The following is a 22035-nucleotide window of genomic DNA, read 5'->3' as shown; positions in this document are numbered from 1 at the left end:
GGAGAAAACACTGAGCTGTGATACAACAAAGCTCTTTGAGCTACTCTGATACAGTATCAGAAAGTAAACTTTAATTGAACATTCAATGACAGTTTTTGGAGTAAAACACAATTTAGAAAGAATTCTGCATGGAAGGCTGCAGACTAAAAAGAAGGATCTGTTCCAAAATGTTCAAACAGTATGTGATCCACTGATAATCTCCCATTACTTATGGTAATGGGCAGGCACTATTGTGCTGTCTACTACATGTGCACAAAAAGGACTATGGGACATGATACTGATTTGTGTCCTGATTCAGATCACCAGTATGATGGTGTCAGCATGTTCTTACCATCTGCACTTCAATCAGTTTCCATGGCTGTGATTCAGGCAGGACAGCTAAGAAAGGGTCTGTGGGAACTCATCTCTCAGAAGAACATTGAAAAGAAGAGGTAGTAGTTCTCTAGGAGACTCAAAGTACAAAATTATCTTCTAGTAAAGAAAGAACACAGTTTCAATGGAGGATACAAGAAGTTAAAATCTTTTTTCTTCATTTAAGGAATTTGACATATTGATGGGAAGAAGTCTGGCCCAACTCACATGCTTCCTAATTTTGTGAGCTCATTACAGAAGGTCAGGCTTAATGTTGATGAAAAGTTGTAGCACAGCAGGGTAGGCTGAATGAACTCAGCTTGGCTTACTAAACCTTTGTCTTGCTACAGCACCAAACAGGAGTCTACCTTTGGAATTTAAGGAGGATATTCTGCTTCTTTGTTGTTGTACAGTCCCTGGCTTCAAAAAGAAATCTGGTTAATCAGGAATGGCCCTGTCATCAGTAGAGGAGTTGCAGTTACTCAGGGAGGGAAGGAGTTACCCCCAGGAGTTGCACTTCTGGTTCCTCTCCCTAGTCACTAGGCTGAGCAGAGAAAACCCAAAGCAAGATGAATGATCATGTCATAACAGAAGGGTGGCTGTGGGCAGGAGGGCAGTTGCTCAAGCTCCAGTTTTATGCTATTGTTCAGAACAACCCTCTCATCTTGCCCAGGAGGCTGCTTTAGTGCTTTTGTGAACGTAACAGGTTCTCCAGCTAAAAATGCAATAAACTGTGTGTTATTTTGAGGTACTGTAATTGCTGTGGTGAACATGCTCTTTGCCTTCCTCCTTTAGGTGCTCCAGGGTGAAGCCCTCTCCTCTGAGACCACACAAGTGTGTATTTGCTGACTGTCATATCAGGGTTTGGATCACACTATACAGAAACAGCAGAAACCAGATCTGGAGCCACCAGCTTGACTGACCTGCTGGACACAACATTGTCTGGTTCCATCTCTGACTCTGTCAGCAGGGAGTTGTCTGTAGGGACCATCTCCCAGTCAGCCTTCTGACAGGCTGCTTTGGATGCAGTTGTTCTTTGATTTACCTTTGAACACGTGCCATAAGGCATCAATCCAATTTTAGGGACATCCTCAAGCAAGGGAGAGGTTTGAGCCCCAGCCTCTGCTAAAGGGGTCAGGAGACACATTCCCTGTACCCTTGCTCATTAGTGGTGCTTTGCTGGGTCTAAATTTTACCCTTTACAGGAGACAATTAAGGACGAAGACCAAATGTCTATACCTACTGTCCACATTTCTCATCATGGTGAATACAATCTCCTCCCTACTCTCCTTTGCTGCTCCTTTCCTTTTGAAAGGATACCTATGAGTGCAAAGAGCTCAAATCTGACAAGATGTAATTATTTTAGATAAATTGTCTAACTTTAGGCAAAAAATTATTGCAAAAATTACATACCAAGTCAGCTAGCAAATAAAGAACCAGTATTGTGAGTTTGTTTGGTCTTCAACAGTGCTTTACAGCTCTGCTTCTAGACCAGCTCAGCTGCAGAAACATTTCAGATTCAAAATGGACAGCTTGAATGGAAACATGCTATTTGTAGAATGATCCATTTTTTAACTACTGGATATAAAATAATAAAATTATTTTAGTGCTTTGAGTATGTGTTAACTAAAAAACTCAGAAAACAAAACAGTTCTGAACAACTTCATAAAATTAATTCCTTCTTCAATGTGGCCTGAGTACCTGAGTTCTTCCCAGCTCCCAGCCACAGTATTCTCCAAGCAGTGTCATGGATGCCACCTAAACCATTCCAAGTCACCAACACAGCACAGAGAATCCATCAGATGAGAGTGTGATATATTTTATTAGAAGGACACTAATTTTAAAATGACACTGAAAAGATTTTCAAACTGAATTTCCAAGTTCAAGTTCCTATGAAAGCTGAATGGTCAGAGCTGTAGTAAACAATATAAGTGAAACCACATAATAACTCTCACATATAAAAAATAACTCATTATTACTTTGCTTTTTTATTTGAGTGCAGCACAGATATTCCCCTTGAAACAATACCTTCAAAACATTTAAGAACACAGCTGTCAAAAATATAAAATATGCACATTTAAAAAATTCTAAACCATTAATATTTAACAACCTAAGACATATTCACAATGTAATTTCTTCATAATTTTACAGTATTCATCTCAAATACTGTAAGAGGACCCAAGTCTGAAAATACATGTACTTTAAGCTACCACAAGAGTGCAAGAGCATAAAAAATACAGGAAAATATCCACCAACATTTAGCACAATCTATATATTGTACCCCAAGAGAGAAAACAAGTGTGTGCCACAGATCACACATCCATCACAAACTGTGATGTGACATCAGAGAGCTGTTGCTGGTGGAACAGCAGCTCTGGTCTTAGCTGGTAAAATGCTCAAAGCTTGTGAGTGGGGACACAGTGGTCTGTGAGAATGTGTGTTTAGGCATTTAGCAGTTTAATTTAGTCGGATAAGAAATAATGTAATGTTTTCCTGTTGTTAAACATTGCCATCTGTACCTCTGGCACACAAATTAAAAAAAGAAGGGTGTGACCATTAAAAGTACGTGTCCTGAGATTTCCTTCTTCAGGGGGCAAAGAGGTTAAAATGGAAAAGCTGATCTGTATATAAATCAGGAACACATGTGGTAATGAGAACAAACAGCAGCCAACAGGCAGGCAGGGACAACTTCTCCAGGCAGGCACAAAATGAGACAGACAAAATACATCTACTGGAAAAGGGAAGGAAGCAACTGATTCTCACTTTAAAATTGGTAAGTTTAACCAATTCTATTAAGTCTTAATGATTACTTAAGGGCTTGTAATTAACTCTGAGTTTTAAAACTTGGTTTCACTGAAAAGCTCTCTGTCCAGTAGTGCAGAGCAGCATTGCTTTAGCATTAATATTGGTTTCTATCTGTACAAAATCAAGATGTGATCTTAATATGTGTAACAGGATCTATGTGTTTTGTAACTAATTGAAATAACAAAACAGTTGAGACATAGACTTCCTCTTAAAGTCAAATGTTTGTGTCTGCAGCCTACCTACTGGAAGTAGATACCAGCAGCCAGTCTCCTACTGAGGCTTGATTTCTTTAGAAATAAATGCAATATTTAATGTACTAAGTTATAGTTCCCTTAAAGCTAAGAAATATATCACAGTTTTGAATAACAACCTCTTTGATATACCAGCGGCAAGCCCCCAAATATTAGTCAATTAAAGTAAGTCTTTATTTCAATTTAAGACTTGTTCCTTGACAGAGGCAGAAAAGATAAAGAGAACATTACGGATCACAAAGCACTGAATTTTCAAGTGTGAAGTCATACCAAAACCTTGATAAATTATCATTGATGTCGTAGGTGAGCAGCCGGTCAGGAACGTCCCTGTGGGTGCCCTGCACTGCTAACACATGTGGCGCCAGGGCAAAGGGGACATCGCTCAGGAGATCTGACATGAAAGGGCTGCTCTCCAAAGCCTGGCTCCTTTGATTTCCCATCTCTGTGCTTGATACAGGCAACTGTGACCGCTGCCCCGCATTTATCTAAAGAGAACAGAGGAACAGAAATTTACACACTGCAAATCAGGCAGCTATGGCTTTTTACTTAGAACCACAAGGACCTACTAACAAAGAGACACAAAAAAACCCCCCAAACAAATAAATAAAAGCAGTTTCAGAGTTCAGTTTAGGTAGATCTAAAATAGCAATTCTTAATACATGTTGATATAATTATTTGGTTCAGGTCCACCAGAATTAAGGCTAAAACAAAAATAAGACTATTTGTAATGATTACTGAGATCACAGAAACACAGAATATGCTGAGTTGGAAGGGAAATTGGGATCATTGAGTCCAGCTCCTGACCCTGCACAGAACACCCCAAGAGTCACACCATGTGCCTGAGAATGTTGTCCAAACACTTCTTGAACTCAGACTGGCTACCCAGCATTACTCTGTATTTATGAAACCCATAAGGCTCACGGGACTTTTTGTCATTATGTTCAGTCTTGTTTAGGGGAAATTATTTCATACAATTCCTTTCATAAACTGATGAAGCTCCATCTTTTGTTCCCCTTGTGCCTTTTCAGAAGTTGTCCAAGAAAAGCATGACTTTAAGTGATTAAGAACTGTCCTATCCCAGTTATTTCAAAGGATTAATGATGTTGCTTGCCAGTGTGAAATAGAATTGCATGACAGGCTGGTAAGTTCTTTTGTATAGGGAAATATATGCAGTGCCAAATAAGCTCTTTATAGAAAAACACAGTTAAAACTTAAAAAACAACAACAACAACAACAACCCAAGATGCAAAACCAACAAGGAATATAAAAACTTGCAGAACAACAGAAGTATTCAACACAATTTAGAGAATAATATTGGACACAATAGACTTGCAAGTTTTGATCCTGAGCTACCAATATGATCTTACTAAGTGTTTATCCTGGCACTTTTGCCATTTAATGAACAAAGAAAATATTATTTACTCTGCCTCTAGAAATCAAATGTAATTTTTTTACTGTTTATAGCAATAAAATTCTATACAAAATGATACCTCTCATTAGACACCCATAATGATGTTCCTGATAACAGGCTCTGAGCAACCTGGTCTAGTGGAAGGTGTCCCTGGCAATGGCAGGGGAGTTGGGAGTTGGAGATAATCTTTGAGGTTCCTCCCAACACAAACCACTCAATGATTCTGTGATCTCTAGGAGCGAGATGTTTGTTGTAAGGATTTCTACTTTGTATCAGCACACGTGCAGAGATATTCAGTAACATGTTCAAAAGTGCTTAACAAATCATGTCAGAGCCATGAACACAGACAGGAATTTCTGACTTTGATGCAGCCCAGACTTCTTCCTTTCAACCTCCCATATTCAACATGCAGCCAGAAAACTTCACAGCTTACACAGCTATTAGGGAAGAAAGAGCACTGAAAGCTTGAAACACTAATTTGGTATTCACTTGATCCTAAGAGTGAAATGAGTCCAGTCATATGGAGGCTGCCCGCACCCATGATTTTTAGGGGTGTAATGCTGCTCAATATCTGATCTATGCTAAAGTTGAATATCCCAGATGATGGCTGTTCCAGAGACCCTGAGGGCGTTGCTGTCTGACAGAAGAACAGTTTGGGTGGTGGAGTGGTGGTGGGTGCTTTGTTTTCTTGCCCAGAGCATTTAGCCCAGGGAAAAGACACTTCATCTTCTTCCCAAAGAAAGGACTGGCTTTGCCTTGAGCACAGCCTGAGCACTAGTCATTCCTTACACAACCCAACATTTCCTCTGGTAGGACAGATAAACCAGCACTGTCCTGGGTGGCACGTGCTCCTCCACAGCCTGCTGGGACACAAGGGTTAGTGAGTGGTGCTGCACTCAAAGGGGCCCTCACTTGGAAGCTTTTGTTCATACTATGATTTGAAACCACAGGCTTAAGATAAACTTCCCAAGATCTGTTACTATCATGTCACAGGCTAATAACGGAAAATTTCTGAAAGTTAAGAAGTTTATTAAAAGGAGTGATTGCTACATACAGTTACTAACCTTACTGGTTAAGATCCAATACACAACAACATTCTCCATGCTACTGTAATACTGGTATGGCTATTACTACAGAATTCCTACAGCTACAGTTTACAGATATGTCTTTATTTTCCCTGTCTTTCCTTTTCTCAGTTCTCCATTTTTAGATGTAACTAAGAGCTCTTCAGAAAGCTACATGCAACAGCAGAGGCAACAGCTGATAGAAAAGATTTCTTTTGGCTTTCCTTACTGATTCTGGTACCTTTAGAGAACAGGGAAAATAGGAAAGCTAGCAGAGAAGTCAGGAAGATAGTTCTATTCCATAGTTCTATTCCAACTTTCCAAGCTGTGTGAAAAAAAAAAAAAAAAACAATGGGCAATAGTAAAGTTCAGGAAAAACACTAAAACCTCTTGTACTTTTCTTTTCTCATCAGCACAGTTATCTCCAATCAGCACTCCCTTTAAGAGGTATTAGCTTCTATGGCTGCTCATTGCTAACATTTTGAGAGAAGTCTTCCTTCTTGCCAGGGCCCAAGGTATGCATTAGAACAGAAGTCAAAAACATCTTCTGGTACACACATATTCTCTTGCTAAGAACATTGCCAAACAGACAGAACATTTATTTATGTTAATGCTCATCTGAAAGAATGCCCCACAACACTTCAGGTGAGTCCTTAAATTTGTTGCTGCTGTAAACTTAAAAACTTCTCTTAATTTCTACTCGGCAGGAATTTATTACATTCCCTCTTGAAAGAAAGAACTTCATTTATTGAGGTGTTGGTAATTGCTTGTCTTTCATCATTCCCATATTCTGAAGGGAAGCCAGAAAGCCCCAGCTGAAAAACTGGGTTACATCTAGGAATCAATTAAACCAGATCTTCAAAGACCTTTCTGCGTCTCTCCCCTCCCACATTTCAGGGGAAAATGATCCCTCACTCACTGTCCTATTCCCATCATTCAGATGATAATCAGAAATCCCTAGAATCTAATGTTTATTTTGATTGGCAAATTATACTTTTATGAGCACCTGTTTATATCTCAATTGTCCCCCAAGCTGCATGAAGACAATTTACAATTCAAATTAGACCATCACGTGACAAAACTAACTTCAAAGAGGGGGAAAAAGTCAGAGCAAGAACAAAGCATCCTGGATATTTTTTCCTCCATAAACCTTATTACATTTGTTAGAATGGTGCTAAATGGGCAGACCCAGAAATTGAAGACCTTTCTGTACACAGCAGATACAATATACTGACAGTGATGGAGCAAGGACCAGCTTTGCTAACTCCCAAGTCCCACTCCATAGTTGAAAGCAAGACTGCAGCAAGGAAGGATGAATTATGTTAGAATTATTTTACAGTGAAAGCATCATTTTACTGAACTCAATCTCTGCATACTGTCAGTGGGGTTCTTAATAGTCTTAATAGGTTATGATTCTATTTGAATAGTCAAAATAGTATCAGAAAGAAAATGGTTAACATAAACACAGTACTGGTAAGAAACAAAGGAAAGTGTCAGGTCAGTTTAACAAATGACATGATCTTATCTTAATTCCAGTGGTCTTTGGGTCTTAGTTTACTCAACCCCTCGTGAGAAGGTCTTGGGCCTAATATGACAAGATCCATTCACAACACAAATGAAAAAGGAGTCTAGATTTTCTATTTCAGTTTCCTATTTAATCCACTACTGTCTCTCCCATGAAAACAGTTATTTTTAATGATCTTAAAAAGTTTGCCTTCACTTTTTTGTTTATAAGAAGTAACATTTTATATTACTTCTCTATATGAAGAAAAAAGTTCCTGTCCTGAAGAATTCAGGTAACAAGAAGAAAATTTTCAGTTCTGCCTGGAGCAGTCACCACAGGCAGTCACTGCCCTTTGCTATGCAGAGCTGTTTCTGAGCATTCCTGTAGTAATATTTAGATGCTGGCCTCCTGTGCAAGACCCTATCAAACCAGACATGCTTCTGTGCTTCCAAAATGTGAAGATAACCTTTAAATGGGCTAAGATGTATTTCATTCATATGGTGAATATGAATGAAATACATCTCAGCCCATTTAAACCCGTTTGAAGCCAAGCTCCCCAGCAGGCTTTCAGGTGATGTGATGAAGAACTGGACCCTCTGGTGGAGAACATCAGTCACCCATGGGTGCCAGGGTCACTTCCAGCACAAACACCAGCACAGAATGCTGTGATGCAACCCAGGTCAAGGTTATGAAATGGCTTATGCTTTATGCATGCATTCCTCAAGCACATATAGAAGTGCAAGTCCTAGAGAATTTGATATTGCACATTAGTCACACTGGTTTCTACTGAAATGCCTAACTTACTTAGCCAGAGTACAGAGCATTCAGAGCATATTATCTGGACATTAGCTAAACTGAGCACTGCCAAATGCTATGACACACAATCCTGCTATGAGAAATATTAATTGAATGGACCAAGAAGATCACTGATTTACATTTCACCATACACCAAGGAGTCAAAAAATTAGTAAAAATTACATAAGGCATGGCAATAAAATTTAATTCAAATAAGCACAGTGTCTTCTGTATTCTTGGTTTGCAATCCAAAAGAACAGGAGAAAAGAAACACTATGTAAATATATATAGTAGCTGGCCACCAGATACTAATTGGGCTCTGAAAACAATGTTGTTTTGAAACAAAGTATAATACTACCCTCTAAAGTAGATTATTAATTTTTTATCTTTGTTAAAAGATGTTTCTCAGTTGTTTTTAAAAACATCTAATTTGCTGCATGTCTTTGTATTAACCATAAAGTTTGCCAAGAGTCTCATAAGGAAGAAAAACCACACATTTTACAATGTACTGGAGAAGCTGTATTTACAGTGCTCTGAAGGAGAATCAAAGATTAGTGCCAGCATTATCATTATCCAAACCCTCAGACAAGATTTTCTATCAAAAATTATTATTTTTTTAAAAATTACACGTTTTGTAAGAAAGATGTTTTTTTTCCAGAAACAGACCTACTTTTCTTTTAAAAACAGCCTTGAGAAAGAAACAGTACCTTTAGTCTTACAGAATATTTAGTAAATATCCAGCAATATAATACTTATGACAGACACTTGCTATGTGACTGGTGATAAAAAATTATCTTTATTTTAGGCAACTTCATGGTATTACTGGAAATAGTGAATCATAAGGTATCTAGAATTCATTTAGCACTATGCAGTAGTTACTGATGTACCTAGAAATGGAAATTGTCATATGGGATTGTTCCTCCAATGTGCTTTGGTTGATGCTTTAGGGTACTCACTGGATGTCCTTAGAAAATTTGTGGGAACTCCAGAATGAGTATCTCCATTGATGACAACAATTCACTTTTCAAATAAAAATGGTAATGGCAAAGATGAACAGAGGAGGAAAGAAAAAATACTCACAAGGTTTGCATTCAGAAATTTAACCTAGGGGAACATGATCACAGAATCAGTAAGATTGGAAAAGACCTCAGGGATCACTGAGTCCAACCTATCACCAGACACCACCTTGTCAACCAGACCATGGCACTGAGAGCCATGTCCAGGATTTTCTTAAACACCTCCAGGGATCGTGACTCCATCATCTCTCTGGGCAGTCCATTCCAATTTTAACAACCCCTTCTGTGAAGAAATTCTTTCTGATGTCCAAAATTCCTTCTGATGTCCAAGCAGGACCAGTAAAACCTTGGTAGTGGTGGGGAAAGTGCACAAAAGGATGATTTTCAAGTACCACAAAACCCCCAACACAAAACATTAACACAAAACCAGCCCAACACACCAGTAAGTATGTGACCTGCATCCTTACAGGACTGTAAGAAAGGAACAAACCCACCTGGGCAAGCACAATACAGATGCCCTATGGTTTCAGAAAACCACATGTGAATAATGAGAGATGCTATTCTTTCAAGGTTCATTCAAAATTGTAATCAGCTTTCCCCTCCAAAGACTCAAGAGAAAAGCTACTCTGAGCTGGGAGAGCAAAATTAGATGTTAGAAGTGCTGGAGACCTTGCAGTAGCTTCTTGCTGTATCCAGATTTCTTCTGGTTGCTTGCTTGCTTTCTTAGCAGAACTGCAGTGTCTGGGATTGCAGCAGAGGCCAAGGACTGGTGCTCTCAGGGGCTGCAGGAGGGCAGACCTGCAGGCTGAAGGGTTTGGGTTAACACTGAGTCCTTGAGGAGACTTTTAAAAGCAAGAATGGTTCTCAGTGGAAATCAGCTTTCTCATTTGCTTTGGGCTCTAGTTTCCAAGCTTCTTATGAGACTTATTTTGTAATACAGCAGCAATTTGTCTTTCTTAAAGAGCTGCTGCTACCTGTAGAAGTTTATCAATACTGCTATTCAGAGTAAAATAGAACCAATTTTTAAAATAAAGAGTTTAAGAATATTTTAACTAATTTTTTACATACATTTTAGGTATTTTTCTTTCTCCTCTAGAGCATGCTTTTCAGCTGTTTCTTAACTAGAATGGAATCAAGGTCAGGTTAATATCACTGAAATATTAAAGAAAAAAATTCTAAAGAAACAATGAAAAGAGGCTCTGACATTCTACAGTTTTTCTTTATTACAGCAAAGCTCCTCATGTAGTACCTTGGCCTGCAAAGAACAGCACAGAAAGTTTAGCTAAACCACACTTTCAGTATCAATACTGATGTACATTTCTGAATCCTTATTGGCATTAAAGCAATTGGAAAAGTGCAATTACTAGAAGAACTCTATAGTGCAAATGCAGAATAAACTTGCTGTAATTAGATGTGATTATTACCCTCTCAAACAGCCATAAAACTGTTTATCTCTGTAGAGAGGGAGAACTGCAAGGTCACCATTTGAACTCTGGATACTCTGAATGTTCCATGGTTAAAGTGTGTTAATGTAAAAAAATGTACATTTTCTGTAAAAATATGGTTTTTTCCAGAAGCAGACCTATTTTTCTCAATAATCCTAATAAATACAAGAGATGCCTGTGAGTTATTTATGAGAACCTATAGAATGTAATTCTCCCCTGAAAAGTACTCTAAAGTACTACAAAAGACTTCAAATCTTGTGTCTAAACCAACTACCTTATTTTGTCATCCTAGGAAAAAAAAATTACTTTCTTTGTTACCAATTTTGCAAACTCAAACCAGTACAAGATGAAGGTTCTGGTTTTACGCAATTCCCTATAAAAATACATCAAAGGAAATATTTTGAGGGGGTTAGTGATAAATTTAGATATATTTATAAATATATATATTTACAAATATATTGAATTTAATATAACCAAAATTATATAATGATATTTTTATTTCAAATTCATACTTTTATTCCTTTACTCCTAACTCCTATTTTTTATTTCATTCAGTAATTTTTTGAAGACAGAGAACCAAAACATCACAAATGTGGGCATCTATAATAGGAAACTATAAAGAAAAAGGTCTAAAGCTTTATTAAAATTATAAAGCTTAATTTCCTACCATTAAGTAAAGTAATTATGCTCTTATCTTTCCTTCTATCCAAACCAATTTCCCCACTGTTGGGTCTGAAAATTGAAGACCTGTATCAACCCTTGTGCCCCCTCAATATCAGGGCTCCTTTCCTTGCTGCCTCCCTGTTCCTCTCTGGAGGCCCCTGAGTTTTAGGGCACCATCTTTACAGTGCAGTCCCCTCTGCAACACAATTATTATTATACAATAATTATACAATAATTATACAAGATAATTATTGTAACAAAAATTATCTTAGAAGAAAGACAGGGGTGTGGGTTCAACAAGGAACAGTTTATCTAGACCCTCTGTTCCTTCATAGTACTATGCAAGCTATTCATAGCAAAGATCTCAACATAACAAGCAACATGAACATTATTTAGTATATTGTGCTTCTGCTAATGCCAGGAAATTGTACTAACAAGGCCAGATATTTTTTTTCCTTTTTTTCTAAAGCATGTGTGCTGAAAGATTAAAAAGTTAATGAAAATTACTATAGTAAGTGAAATGCAAGCCAGAAGAATTTGAGTAATTGAAAATGCACAGAGCTCTAGACATCCACTGCATTCCACAACCACAAATTAGAAGTGAAGGACAAGTCAATATATTGCAAAATGAACAGGCAAGTCTGATAAATGCTGATAATGGATTTGTTTTGTAACTTCAGTATCATCCAAAAGAAAAGCACAAAGCATTTACATTTATTTTGCTGCTACCTTCATTCATGATGTAATGCAAAATTCAGGTAACTGAGTTTAAACACAGCCAGAGAATATACTAAGACATTATTTTAATATAAAACTTTAACAGCATAATTAAACAAAAAAATTAAATTAAAAAACAGTATTTAAATAATTTGTTTTAATTTAGCAGCTACATTTTGTCGATGTACTTAGTGACAACAAGATGTGGTATTTTCTCTACTGCCTCAAGTTAAAAAAATATCCTAAAGACTTTTGGGAGGTTTATCTCCTGAACAGCAGAAACTTAGACTAACTGGGTCTCTGCATTCTTGTCTCTCTATCTCTTGTTCCCACCCCCTGCTACTGTAGAAGCTCCAATGGGGTAATCTGCTATGGTAGGAAAAAGATGACAGCTTCTCTGAGATGGCAGGTGTCCATGGAGCAGAACCTCTGAAATGAGGGCTAACACTGCATTCTCTCATTACTATACTGTGTGAAAATCCAAGGATTTGAATGCAAAAGAGAGCTGTCTACAAGGAAAAAAAAAAAAAGAATTTTGACAATTAAACAAAAACAGTAAGAAAATATTTAGCAAACATAGTTGCACACAAAAATAAAGCCAATACATTTTCCAGCAAACTAGAGCAACTGGGAAAAGTATAGATCAGAAGGTTGTTTTGTTGTTGATTTGGGGGTTTTTTTAAGGAAAGGAAATCTCTCCTTGAGTAACTGAGGGAGTCAGTAACATCAATGAAATATCTCCCTAGATTGTCAATATCAATGAGAGGAAAAAGAGGGGAAAGAATTTCAATCAGAGGACAGGAAAAGAAAATTATCTTGGATTTGACCTTCAGAAAAGAAGTAGAGGGGACAGAAAAGAATTACTAGTCTGAACTCAAGTCAGTCTTCCTCCAGCAATACCTGGGAACAACATCCTCAGCTGTGCTTTCAAGAGTTTTGTTAAGTAACTAAACCCCTGGATCTTAAAAGGATTCTTACACAGATGCATGAATAAAAATTGCTGTACCAAATGCTATGTTCTGAGGATTTTATCATGCTGCTTAAATTCCAAGCACGGGGCAAGACTAGCAATATGTCCTGTTTACAAACTTAAAATATTTTAATGCCAAAGTAAAAAAGAATTAAGCAAGTATCTTCTCATACAACTTTCCACCTGCTTTCTCCATAGAGATTTGGGTCAGTAAGAGAAAGGAAGGATGAGTATTTGACTTTAATTTCCTCCATAAACAGTCTGTTACTGGAACACTTGTCAACACCACCTTCAGCAAACAGGTTGCCAGGAGCCAGAGTTTGTAAAAGCTCCAGCCTACAAACAGCAACAAGACTGAGTTGTCCTCAGCAGCGACTGAGCAGCTTTTCCAGATTCAGGAATAAAAGTGTCATGACTCTAAAAGCAGCAAAAAACAAATTAATTAATTAATTAATTAATTTTAAAGGAACTAATACTGGTCCACCTCTTTTAAATAAAGTAGCCTCTTTGACTCCTTGTTCTCTATGGATGGAAAAATAATTGGATCACAAAGAAAAGCAAGAAAGGTACTTTTTTTTTAAAGATACATTTAATTTTATCTAGCAGTGCTGTTAATCACATTAAAACAGTAGAAACACATTCTTAAAATTTGTAGTACTGTGGAAGCAAAGAAAATAAAACTGTAAACAAATATTTTATTTTGTATTTTTCAAAAGTGCTTTAGAACAAAATTTGAATATGTTCTTCCCAATGCCCAGTCTCTCACAAGAAGGACAGGAGCTATGAAGTTCCAGTTTGGTTTTTCTCAAAGCAAAAATTACAGCAGAACTACATTGCAGCAAAAGGATCAAACAACACTGATGGGAAGTACAGAAAAACATACTCCTGTCTACCAATATTAGCATTCTGGGCTTAAATGGGACAATTTCCATGTCATGTTTTCTTTCATTAAAATGGACTGCCCACTGCTATTTGTGGTGAGTTTAATGTTTGGTTATTCTTTTCCCTCTGAAAGTGGCAGTGCAACTAAGCTAAGGACATTGTTGTTTCCCTTATTTGCTGTTTAGAGTAATTGTTAACGAGCTGCCCTACCCTACAGTCTTTCACCCACCATTTTATGCTAATGCACCACCTTGTAAATATCACTGTGCCATGTTCACACACAGTCTGATCAAGTAATGTATGATCTACACTGCATTTTAGATCAATTTTAATATTGGGAAAGCCCAGAAGGTTTGCTCTGAGAGGCAGGATGACTAACTGATCAATTTGTTGACAGCAGCAAAGGGAACCAGCATTACTGGCTTTTAGTCTAACCACGTGTATTTGGGCAAGAGATACAGGATAATCAGTAGTTTTATCTGGGATTAGCTAGTCAGAAGATCCCAAAATTAGAGAAAGGCTAAAAAATGTGATGGGAACATATGGGCACCTAGTTTGAGCATCTCTTGCTACAAATAACCAATCAATGTAACTGAATAAGCAAGCAATTAAACCAAATATTAAGTGAGTCTCTGCCCAAACTAAATAGGGAATTATGCATAGTGTGCTTCTGCATACATGTACCTTGATCACCATTTGGTGTATATGTCTGAAAATCAGGCCAACTACACTATTTTATGAACTTTTTACATGTGGGAATATACTTTGCTATCTATAGGCACTGAATTATGAAAATATACCACGCCTGTGTGTCGTTCTTTCCCTACAGGATGTCATTTGGTCTTCTGTTGCTCAAACCTCACAAATTGTGCAATCTGACTGCAGCACTGACTCTGGCCTCCACAGGCAGGGCTGTGGGAGAGGGGGCTGCTCCAATCCATTTGCTGTGTTCACATGTATTTGCTGGCCAGACAGAACATTCATGCCCCACCTGGGAAGACTGTAAGGCTTCCTCAGTTCTTGTACTGAAATCTCAGCTGAAGTTACACAAAGGGTTTAACAGCATTTCACACTTGCAAAGTGCTACAGAAAAGTGTAAGACATCACTGCATTACGTTTTTTAAAATGAACTGTTTCCTAAGTTCAGAGAGGAAGTTGGTGACAGCCGTGTCAATTCACATCTCTCAATTCCCACCCAAGTTCCCTATATCTAAAAATATAATGCTTTCCTTTAAAAAAAAAAAAAAGACAATGGACATAGTATTAATGATGCTGCTGTGATTACTAAGTATCTGAATGACCCCAGCTGGGTATCGTGTTACACAAACCAGTCCAGCTATTCACCTTAGAATTGAGAAAAACCCTACAAGGTGATAGTCTTGCAAGACACCCTGGGTCTCACTGGTTGACCCTGGGTCAGTAGCATGCACAAATCACAGTTTATAAAAAGCTGTTTGTGAGGCCACTGAAACTAATCCTTTGTGACATGAGGAGCAAACTTTCTCATATACATACATATACCTAATATATTTATACATAACGTGTATATAATCCCTCCCCTTCCCCCTGAGTCGTCCAGCTGTTGTCCAGTAAGGGCAGACAAAAGCCCGCTGGTCTATGTGTTCTGGAGATCTTCCTAGAATGAAAAGACCTCCTAAATATTTTGGTAAATTATCTAACAGATAGTAATATGAACATTGTAATATAATGAAGCTTTACAAAGTAAATATGTTATTGCACACTAATACTTGTAACATGTAACAGTTGTAAAATGTAATAGCTGTAATATGCAATATTTGATTTTTTTTTAACTGAATGGGCTATTTACCTTTGTTCTCAGTAAGATCACAAGCATATACTGTGCCTTTCTTATCATATGCCAGCTCTACTTCATATGCACTTTCCATCTGTGGCTGCACATGGATTCCCCAATGAAGTCCCAGCTATTTACCATACACACAAAGGATGAAGGAAGCTAAGAAAGGTGATGTCCATTGCAGCTGCCAAGGCTGCCCACAAGTCATTCTTATTTAAAGATAATGTTAAAACTTCACTTCTTACAGTCTGTGATCATGCATGATAGCTGAGTAAAACATAACATCTTTCTTCTGATGGTACCAGCTTCTCTTTTCAGAGAAAAGTATATGCTTGATGACTCGCTCCAGACAGTCTTATTCCAGTCCCTTCTAAGAATGGATAATTTCATTAAGTGATTATTGCTTACATATGCAATTAAGAAGAGAGAAAATATGGACCAACATGCTTTACGGGTTTTATATGTGAAAAAGAAGATCTTAGAGTTAATATGACATATGACAAGCAATTAGTCTAACCAGGCAATGACTAGAATTCTACCTTATAAGAGCTTCTAAAAAAAAAAGCCAAGCTAAGCAACAACATTTTTAATAGATTCTGGATTTTGTTAAAAGAGAGCACACTAATCACAAATAATGTGATCACAATAAATTTGAAATATAAACTGCTTTCTCTAAAGTAAATGTAGGGAATTTAAACTGATGCAACAAATCTAGCCCAGAACACCCTTCTTGTGATTTTAAATATGGTACCCCCTGAACCATAAACCAAGAGTCAGTAAGTGAACAGAGACACGATCAGTAATAACTCCTTTTCCAGTAACTTGTGAAAATAATCCAGACAGACAAACTTAAGGAAAAAAGAACCAAATAATAGGTCTGATAGAAGCAAATTTTTGAATTGAAAAAAAAAAAAAGAAAACAAGATAACAGTAATATTATTCATGCCCTGGAATGATATCACCTGATCTGCTCTAAAGGATATCCTAAAAGTCTATCAGCTTCAGCGATACCTGTTAATTTCACTAGAAGGGTAAAAAAAAAACTAAATTATTTTTCTACTACTCTGTGGATTCTCAATTCTCATTATCACCTCTACTACATATTTCTTATACTATATATATCTAAATACTATGATATATTTTATATATCATATAAAATGACTCATACATCCCCATACCAGATGTCTAGGAAACTGTTATTTACATACATGCAGAACCCTTTACACAGCAGCTGTATAAAGGATGATTTTAATGAGTCAATGCCAATTAAAACATTTAAAAAATTCCTAATTTATTTAGATACTTGCCTAAAATGGTGCATACCTATTTCTATATGCATAAAATCACAGATAATTTAAAATTTACTTCAGGAACTTCTATCTGCTGTGTTCTCAGCTTTTAACAGCAAATTATGAAAAGAAAGGGCACAAGAATCATAGCAGAACTATTACAATTCATAAAGAAAATTAAGTCCTGAGATGATAAGAATCACAGCAAGGTATATAATTAGAGTGGCTATAACAACAACATATAAATTAGATAATTATGGATTAAGTAATCCCTTGGGAGATTCTCTCTTGCCCTAGAAAACATATAACAAGCTCCTTAGATAGAAGGCAATAACTATTAAGTGTTTGAGGGAGAAGTAGGACTATAAGGAAAAACAAAAAATCAAAGACACAGCAAGATAAAAATCCTAATTTAAAATCTAAAGATGGCTTTCAATTTTAGTAGTTTATTTTAATACACTTACTAGTCCAGTTTTCCCCCATTAAATCTGCTGACATCTGTTGGCTAAAGGGCCCATGTCAGATTATCCAGAAGTGCAAGATCATATAAACATGAACTGCTTTTTAAGGTGACAGTAGGGAGATACAAAACACTGCAGTGATTACCAGAAATAGAATTTTTTTTGTTGTTGTTTCTTACATCAATGTAATAATCCCAGGTGTCCTGGACACCAGACATACAATAATCTTCATAAATCCTAATTCAAAGCCATACCATCTGTCAAAAATATTTTTTATGTCTCCTAATAGATATGCTACATAATTGCTCTCACAGTAGGGCAAAAATACATGGTTGTACTAATTTGCTTCACCAATTGAATAGCTCATTATCAAAACTAACCCCATCACATTACTGGGCTCTCTAGCACTCTTCATATATCAAAACCAACCTTTCCATTCTGCTATTTTCTATAACCTCAATTTCCCAATGAAATGAATTATCTGGAAATTGTATGGTAATAATGGAAAAATCACAAGCATTAAAAAAAACACAACCATAGTGTCTCTTTCTATTATGATTGTGTTGCAGTTAAAATTAGCTTTGTATTTCATGGTCACTAATTTACCAATTTAGTCACTAATAAGACTGATCTAAGTTCTCAGCCCTGCAGAGCACTAACCCTTTTGGACTCAATCCAGAGAAGCACTTAAATGTGTGTGTGACTTTTAGCTCATGAGCCTGAAGCAACTTCAGAGGGATCAGCCATGCTTGATTAGGGCCAGAGCACTCATTACCCTGCTGGACAGCAACACATCCCCCTAGGACTGACCAGCACCAACCCCCTGCCCACACTTGAGGCGGTGGAGAGGACATTCCATATGGGAGCTTGTTCAAAGCAGGACACAAAATGTTTGGGCTTAAGTTGGCCTTTGATAACTCCTTCCTCCAAGGAGTTTCCAATGACTTGCAATTCCCCTAACATGCATGCAATATCCAAACAGCTGAAAACAACCCCAACTGGGGTATGGCAGGGCTTGCAAGAGGTTCTGTTACACGTTCCTAGTGACAGCAAGACCGTCTTGATGTAAACTTTGATTTGTGCAATGGTTTAAATAATTTATACAAAATGATACAAATATACGAACTTGACAATTCAGTGATTGTACAGCAAACAAATCCAATAGTACCTAAGGAAATGTGAAATTCCAAAGATGATAGCCATTACCAAAAAACAGCCCAGAAAACAATTTCTTCAAAAAATCAAACTCAACCTCATTTCCCCTTTGAAAATCCATGAACAAAGTATTATGTCATTCTTCTTTAAATCTCATTTCCAAAAGCATTTTTCATGTTCCACAAAGTTTATATCTAATAAGTAGTGAAAAAGTTTATATTTAAAAATAAAAGCAGGTTTCCAGCAACTGAAATGATGAAGCAGTTGATGAACTAAATGTTCTTTTGTTCAGTTCTGCATGATAAATATCAGATGCCACTTTGCAGTAACAACTATATTTTAGCATACTGTTCTACATTTATCAAGAATTTCTGGTTTTATACTAACAAGGTTATTACTTCAATTGATGTGCTATGTCTCTATGACATACTGAATATGTAATACAATGCTTTTCCAGTTTCTCTAAATTGGTAAATTCTCCCACTAATCTATAAAAATATACTCACCCCTGTAAGGAAGAACATTACTTTCCTAATGGCCAGAATTATCCATTTAATTTCCATGATTCACAATTATTCTACTTAATTTGAGAACTTGAGAATTCCTTTGAGTAAATGTAAAGTCCAAATACTGAAATCTAGACTGGAAAGAATTGCCTAAATAGTGCTGGATCTTAATTTAACTGATTCTGTCCCAAGCCAGTTCATATTTTTGTATTTTTGTGTATTGCATATTTCTGACATGTAAGTAGTTTAATAGAAAGGTGAAAATATATCTTTGTTCATTTTTCCTATAATATCTGCTATTTTGTTTTGAAAACTTCGCTTCTTCTCTCTAACTCATAAAACTTAAAATCAATACAAGTTCCTCTTTTCCTGAAATTCCACAGAACTGAACAAACCACCAAGGCTGCAGTAACTGGCAGTTCACCATCCCCAGCAAGGACATCACATTAAAGGAAACTAGGTTTGTCCAGTAGATAACTACATCAATGAATTATACTGCCCAGATCTGCAGGACTTCAGTTGCAAAACACCCTGGCTCAGATGTGGATCTTAAAGTCAGACTAAAACTTTGCAATTGGTTGGAACTAATTCATACTTTAACATTATCAGAAGGCAAAGTACTCATTACTTACGATGAATTAAAGATTTCTGTACAGGATACAATTTAAATTTTTTATTAGAAAAGAAGACTACAGGCCACACATACACAGAGACCATCCCTAAGGGGTGGAAAATTGTCACACACACCTCTACTATACCTAGGGACTCAGCAATAATAAATAGTGAAACAGCATTGAAAAGAGACAGACAGACACTGTTAGTACCGAGGTGAGATATGGGAAAAAGCGACAGGATAGGTTAAGCAAAATAAATGAACCATCACAAAAGCACAAAAAGTCCAAGCCAAACATCTTCAGTCACCTTGCAAATGTCTAAAACTACATGGCAATGGAAAACAGGCCCATGCTTGGTACAAAAACATTTTCAGAGTTCATGGAGAAGACGTACAGCATATGCAGAAATATTCTGAAAAGCCTTTGCCTGTGAACATGTATCAAATATCAAATATACCAAAGAAAAAGAAGTTCAGATTTACAGCCACACAGTAGAGAAACAGAAAGGAAACACAAAGTAAAGACAATCTATTATACTCACATGTTTACAGGTTACTCATAATGGCAGTTGTGGAAATAGACAGTTTATGTAAATGTGTGACTTTTGCCATTACTACTCACCACAGAAATGCTTCTATGCAATTCATTAACATTCTAGCTACAGTTTCATGCTTGCACAACTCAAGTATAAAAATAAGATACCCAGCAATACCATACAGCCCAGATTTCTACTATTTCCTTTTCAAATCCACAGCAGTGGACTTCATATTATTGCCATCTAATTAATAGCAATGCTGATTTTATGACAGATGATGAGGAAGGCTGGGAGTGACTCAGCCAATGGAAGATGTGAATGTGGTGAAATCATCTTCTGCAGGACATTCATGCTTCTTAAATGAGCTGCTATGGAAGTTTCATCATGTGTGCATAAGGAAAAAGTCTCCTACCTGTGAAGGCTGACTGCACCTCGGTCTGGTCTCCGGAAATGAAGTTTTATCCTTTGAGTCTCTACTTTGATCATCAGCTGTGTCACCTACCAAAGTTAAAAAAACCCTTTCAAATCACTGAAATTTTACATAAAGTAAGAAAACCTCTTCAGTCTTCCTAAAATCAAATTATACCCTGAGAAAGGGGACTCTGTTGCCACATTTTATTTACAATTTTGAACATGAAAGAAAATGAGAGAACTGAGAAATTTTGAACATAAAGACAAAAGCGTTGCGAAGTGATCTGCAAAACCCAGGAACAAACCTGTATAAATTATTTAAAGGAAAAAATTCTTGAGGAAAAAGGGGAGAAAAGAAAAAAGCAAGGCCCCTTTTTTGCATACTTTAGGACCATTAGGTTCTAATATTTAGCAAATGGTACAGAGCAGTGTGACTATGTAGTGGAAAGGAGATACCAGGTGCACATCCATCCCATCCCAATCCAATGGCAGGCTAGAAGCACTGTTACTCTATCCTCATTTGTAGCCTCATTTCCACACGGCTGATATCTGTGCATGAGTGCAGAGAGAGAGACAAAGCATTCTGAGAAATTGACTGGTTTTGACTGTATGGGGATAGAGACTGCTTGGCAGGCTGGGCACCAATCTCCTCCCATTGCATACATGGGGCTACCTCTGCCCAGGATTTTACCAAGAAGACACAACTCAGTTTATCCCAAAACCTGCAGCCGGTACTGATCTAAAGATGGGCAGATCACAGCAATAAACCAGAGACAATAACTTTCACATTTATTTTTAAGACAGAAGGTACATTATCAATTTTATTTAAAAGGTAGAGGTAGTAAAAAAAACCAAAAAAAAACAAAACCAGAATTTGTTTCTCAGATGTTGCAAAACTAACATCTACCTATCCTATCTTCTCCAATTTTCTTTGTCAATGGAAGAGTGTACCAGAAGCTGTAAAGATTATGCAGATTATGTCCTTCTGCTGTTAGTACTAGTCAGTAAATAGTTTGTAAGAGCAGACAACTGAGAAAGATTAAAGATGTCGTTACATAATTTTGGTTTTATTTTTATTTGAATTCATACTGCTTTCTGTAATTCCGTATTTTGGAAGTCTGTATCTTTAAAGAGTCCTGCAGCAACAATTCAAAATAAAAGGATTCAAGTTACTGTAGTTTAACTTTGCTAAACCAGTGGTTCTGGCTCCCCTATTCCATTTTTTTCAGAGGTTTACTTAGAGCCAATGCACCAGGCAGAAGCCTTTGGAAACAGCAGCCAGCTTCTGCCTGTGCCCAGCTAGGCTGAAAAGTCAATGGCACTCAGGTCCATACATGTTTGCTCCATACAGGTCTGACTGGTCAGATCCCTCAA

At 37.0% G+C, this 22035-nt stretch overlaps 1 protein-coding gene across 2 annotated transcripts in view; it reads right to left on the bottom strand.

The window, feature by feature from the left end:
* Positions 1-2108: 2108 nt before the first annotated feature.
* Positions 2109-22035, bottom strand: part of UMAD1 (UBAP1-MVB12-associated (UMA) domain containing 1) — a 78723-nt gene continuing 58796 nt past the window's right edge. For both annotated transcript variants that reach the window (XM_054274165.1, XM_054274164.1), the window contains 2 exons: positions 20663-20748; positions 2109-3892 (listed from right to left, as the gene is read on the bottom strand). In XM_054274165.1, coding sequence (XP_054130140.1) covers positions 3635-3892; positions 20663-20748 — 344 coding nt within the window. In that variant the 3' untranslated portion in view covers positions 2109-3634. The remainder of the gene's footprint in view (positions 3893-20662; positions 20749-22035) is intronic.

The sequence above is a fragment of the Melozone crissalis genome, unplaced genomic scaffold (assembly GCF_028551555.1).
Source record: "Melozone crissalis strain CALT ecotype California unplaced genomic scaffold, PUWL_Pcris_2 ptg000016l_1, whole genome shotgun sequence".
NCBI classification, from domain to species: domain Eukaryota; kingdom Metazoa; phylum Chordata; class Aves; order Passeriformes; family Passerellidae; genus Melozone; species Melozone crissalis.
Note: the sequence above shows the minus strand (reverse complement) of the source record. Positions and strands in the feature narration are given on the sequence as shown.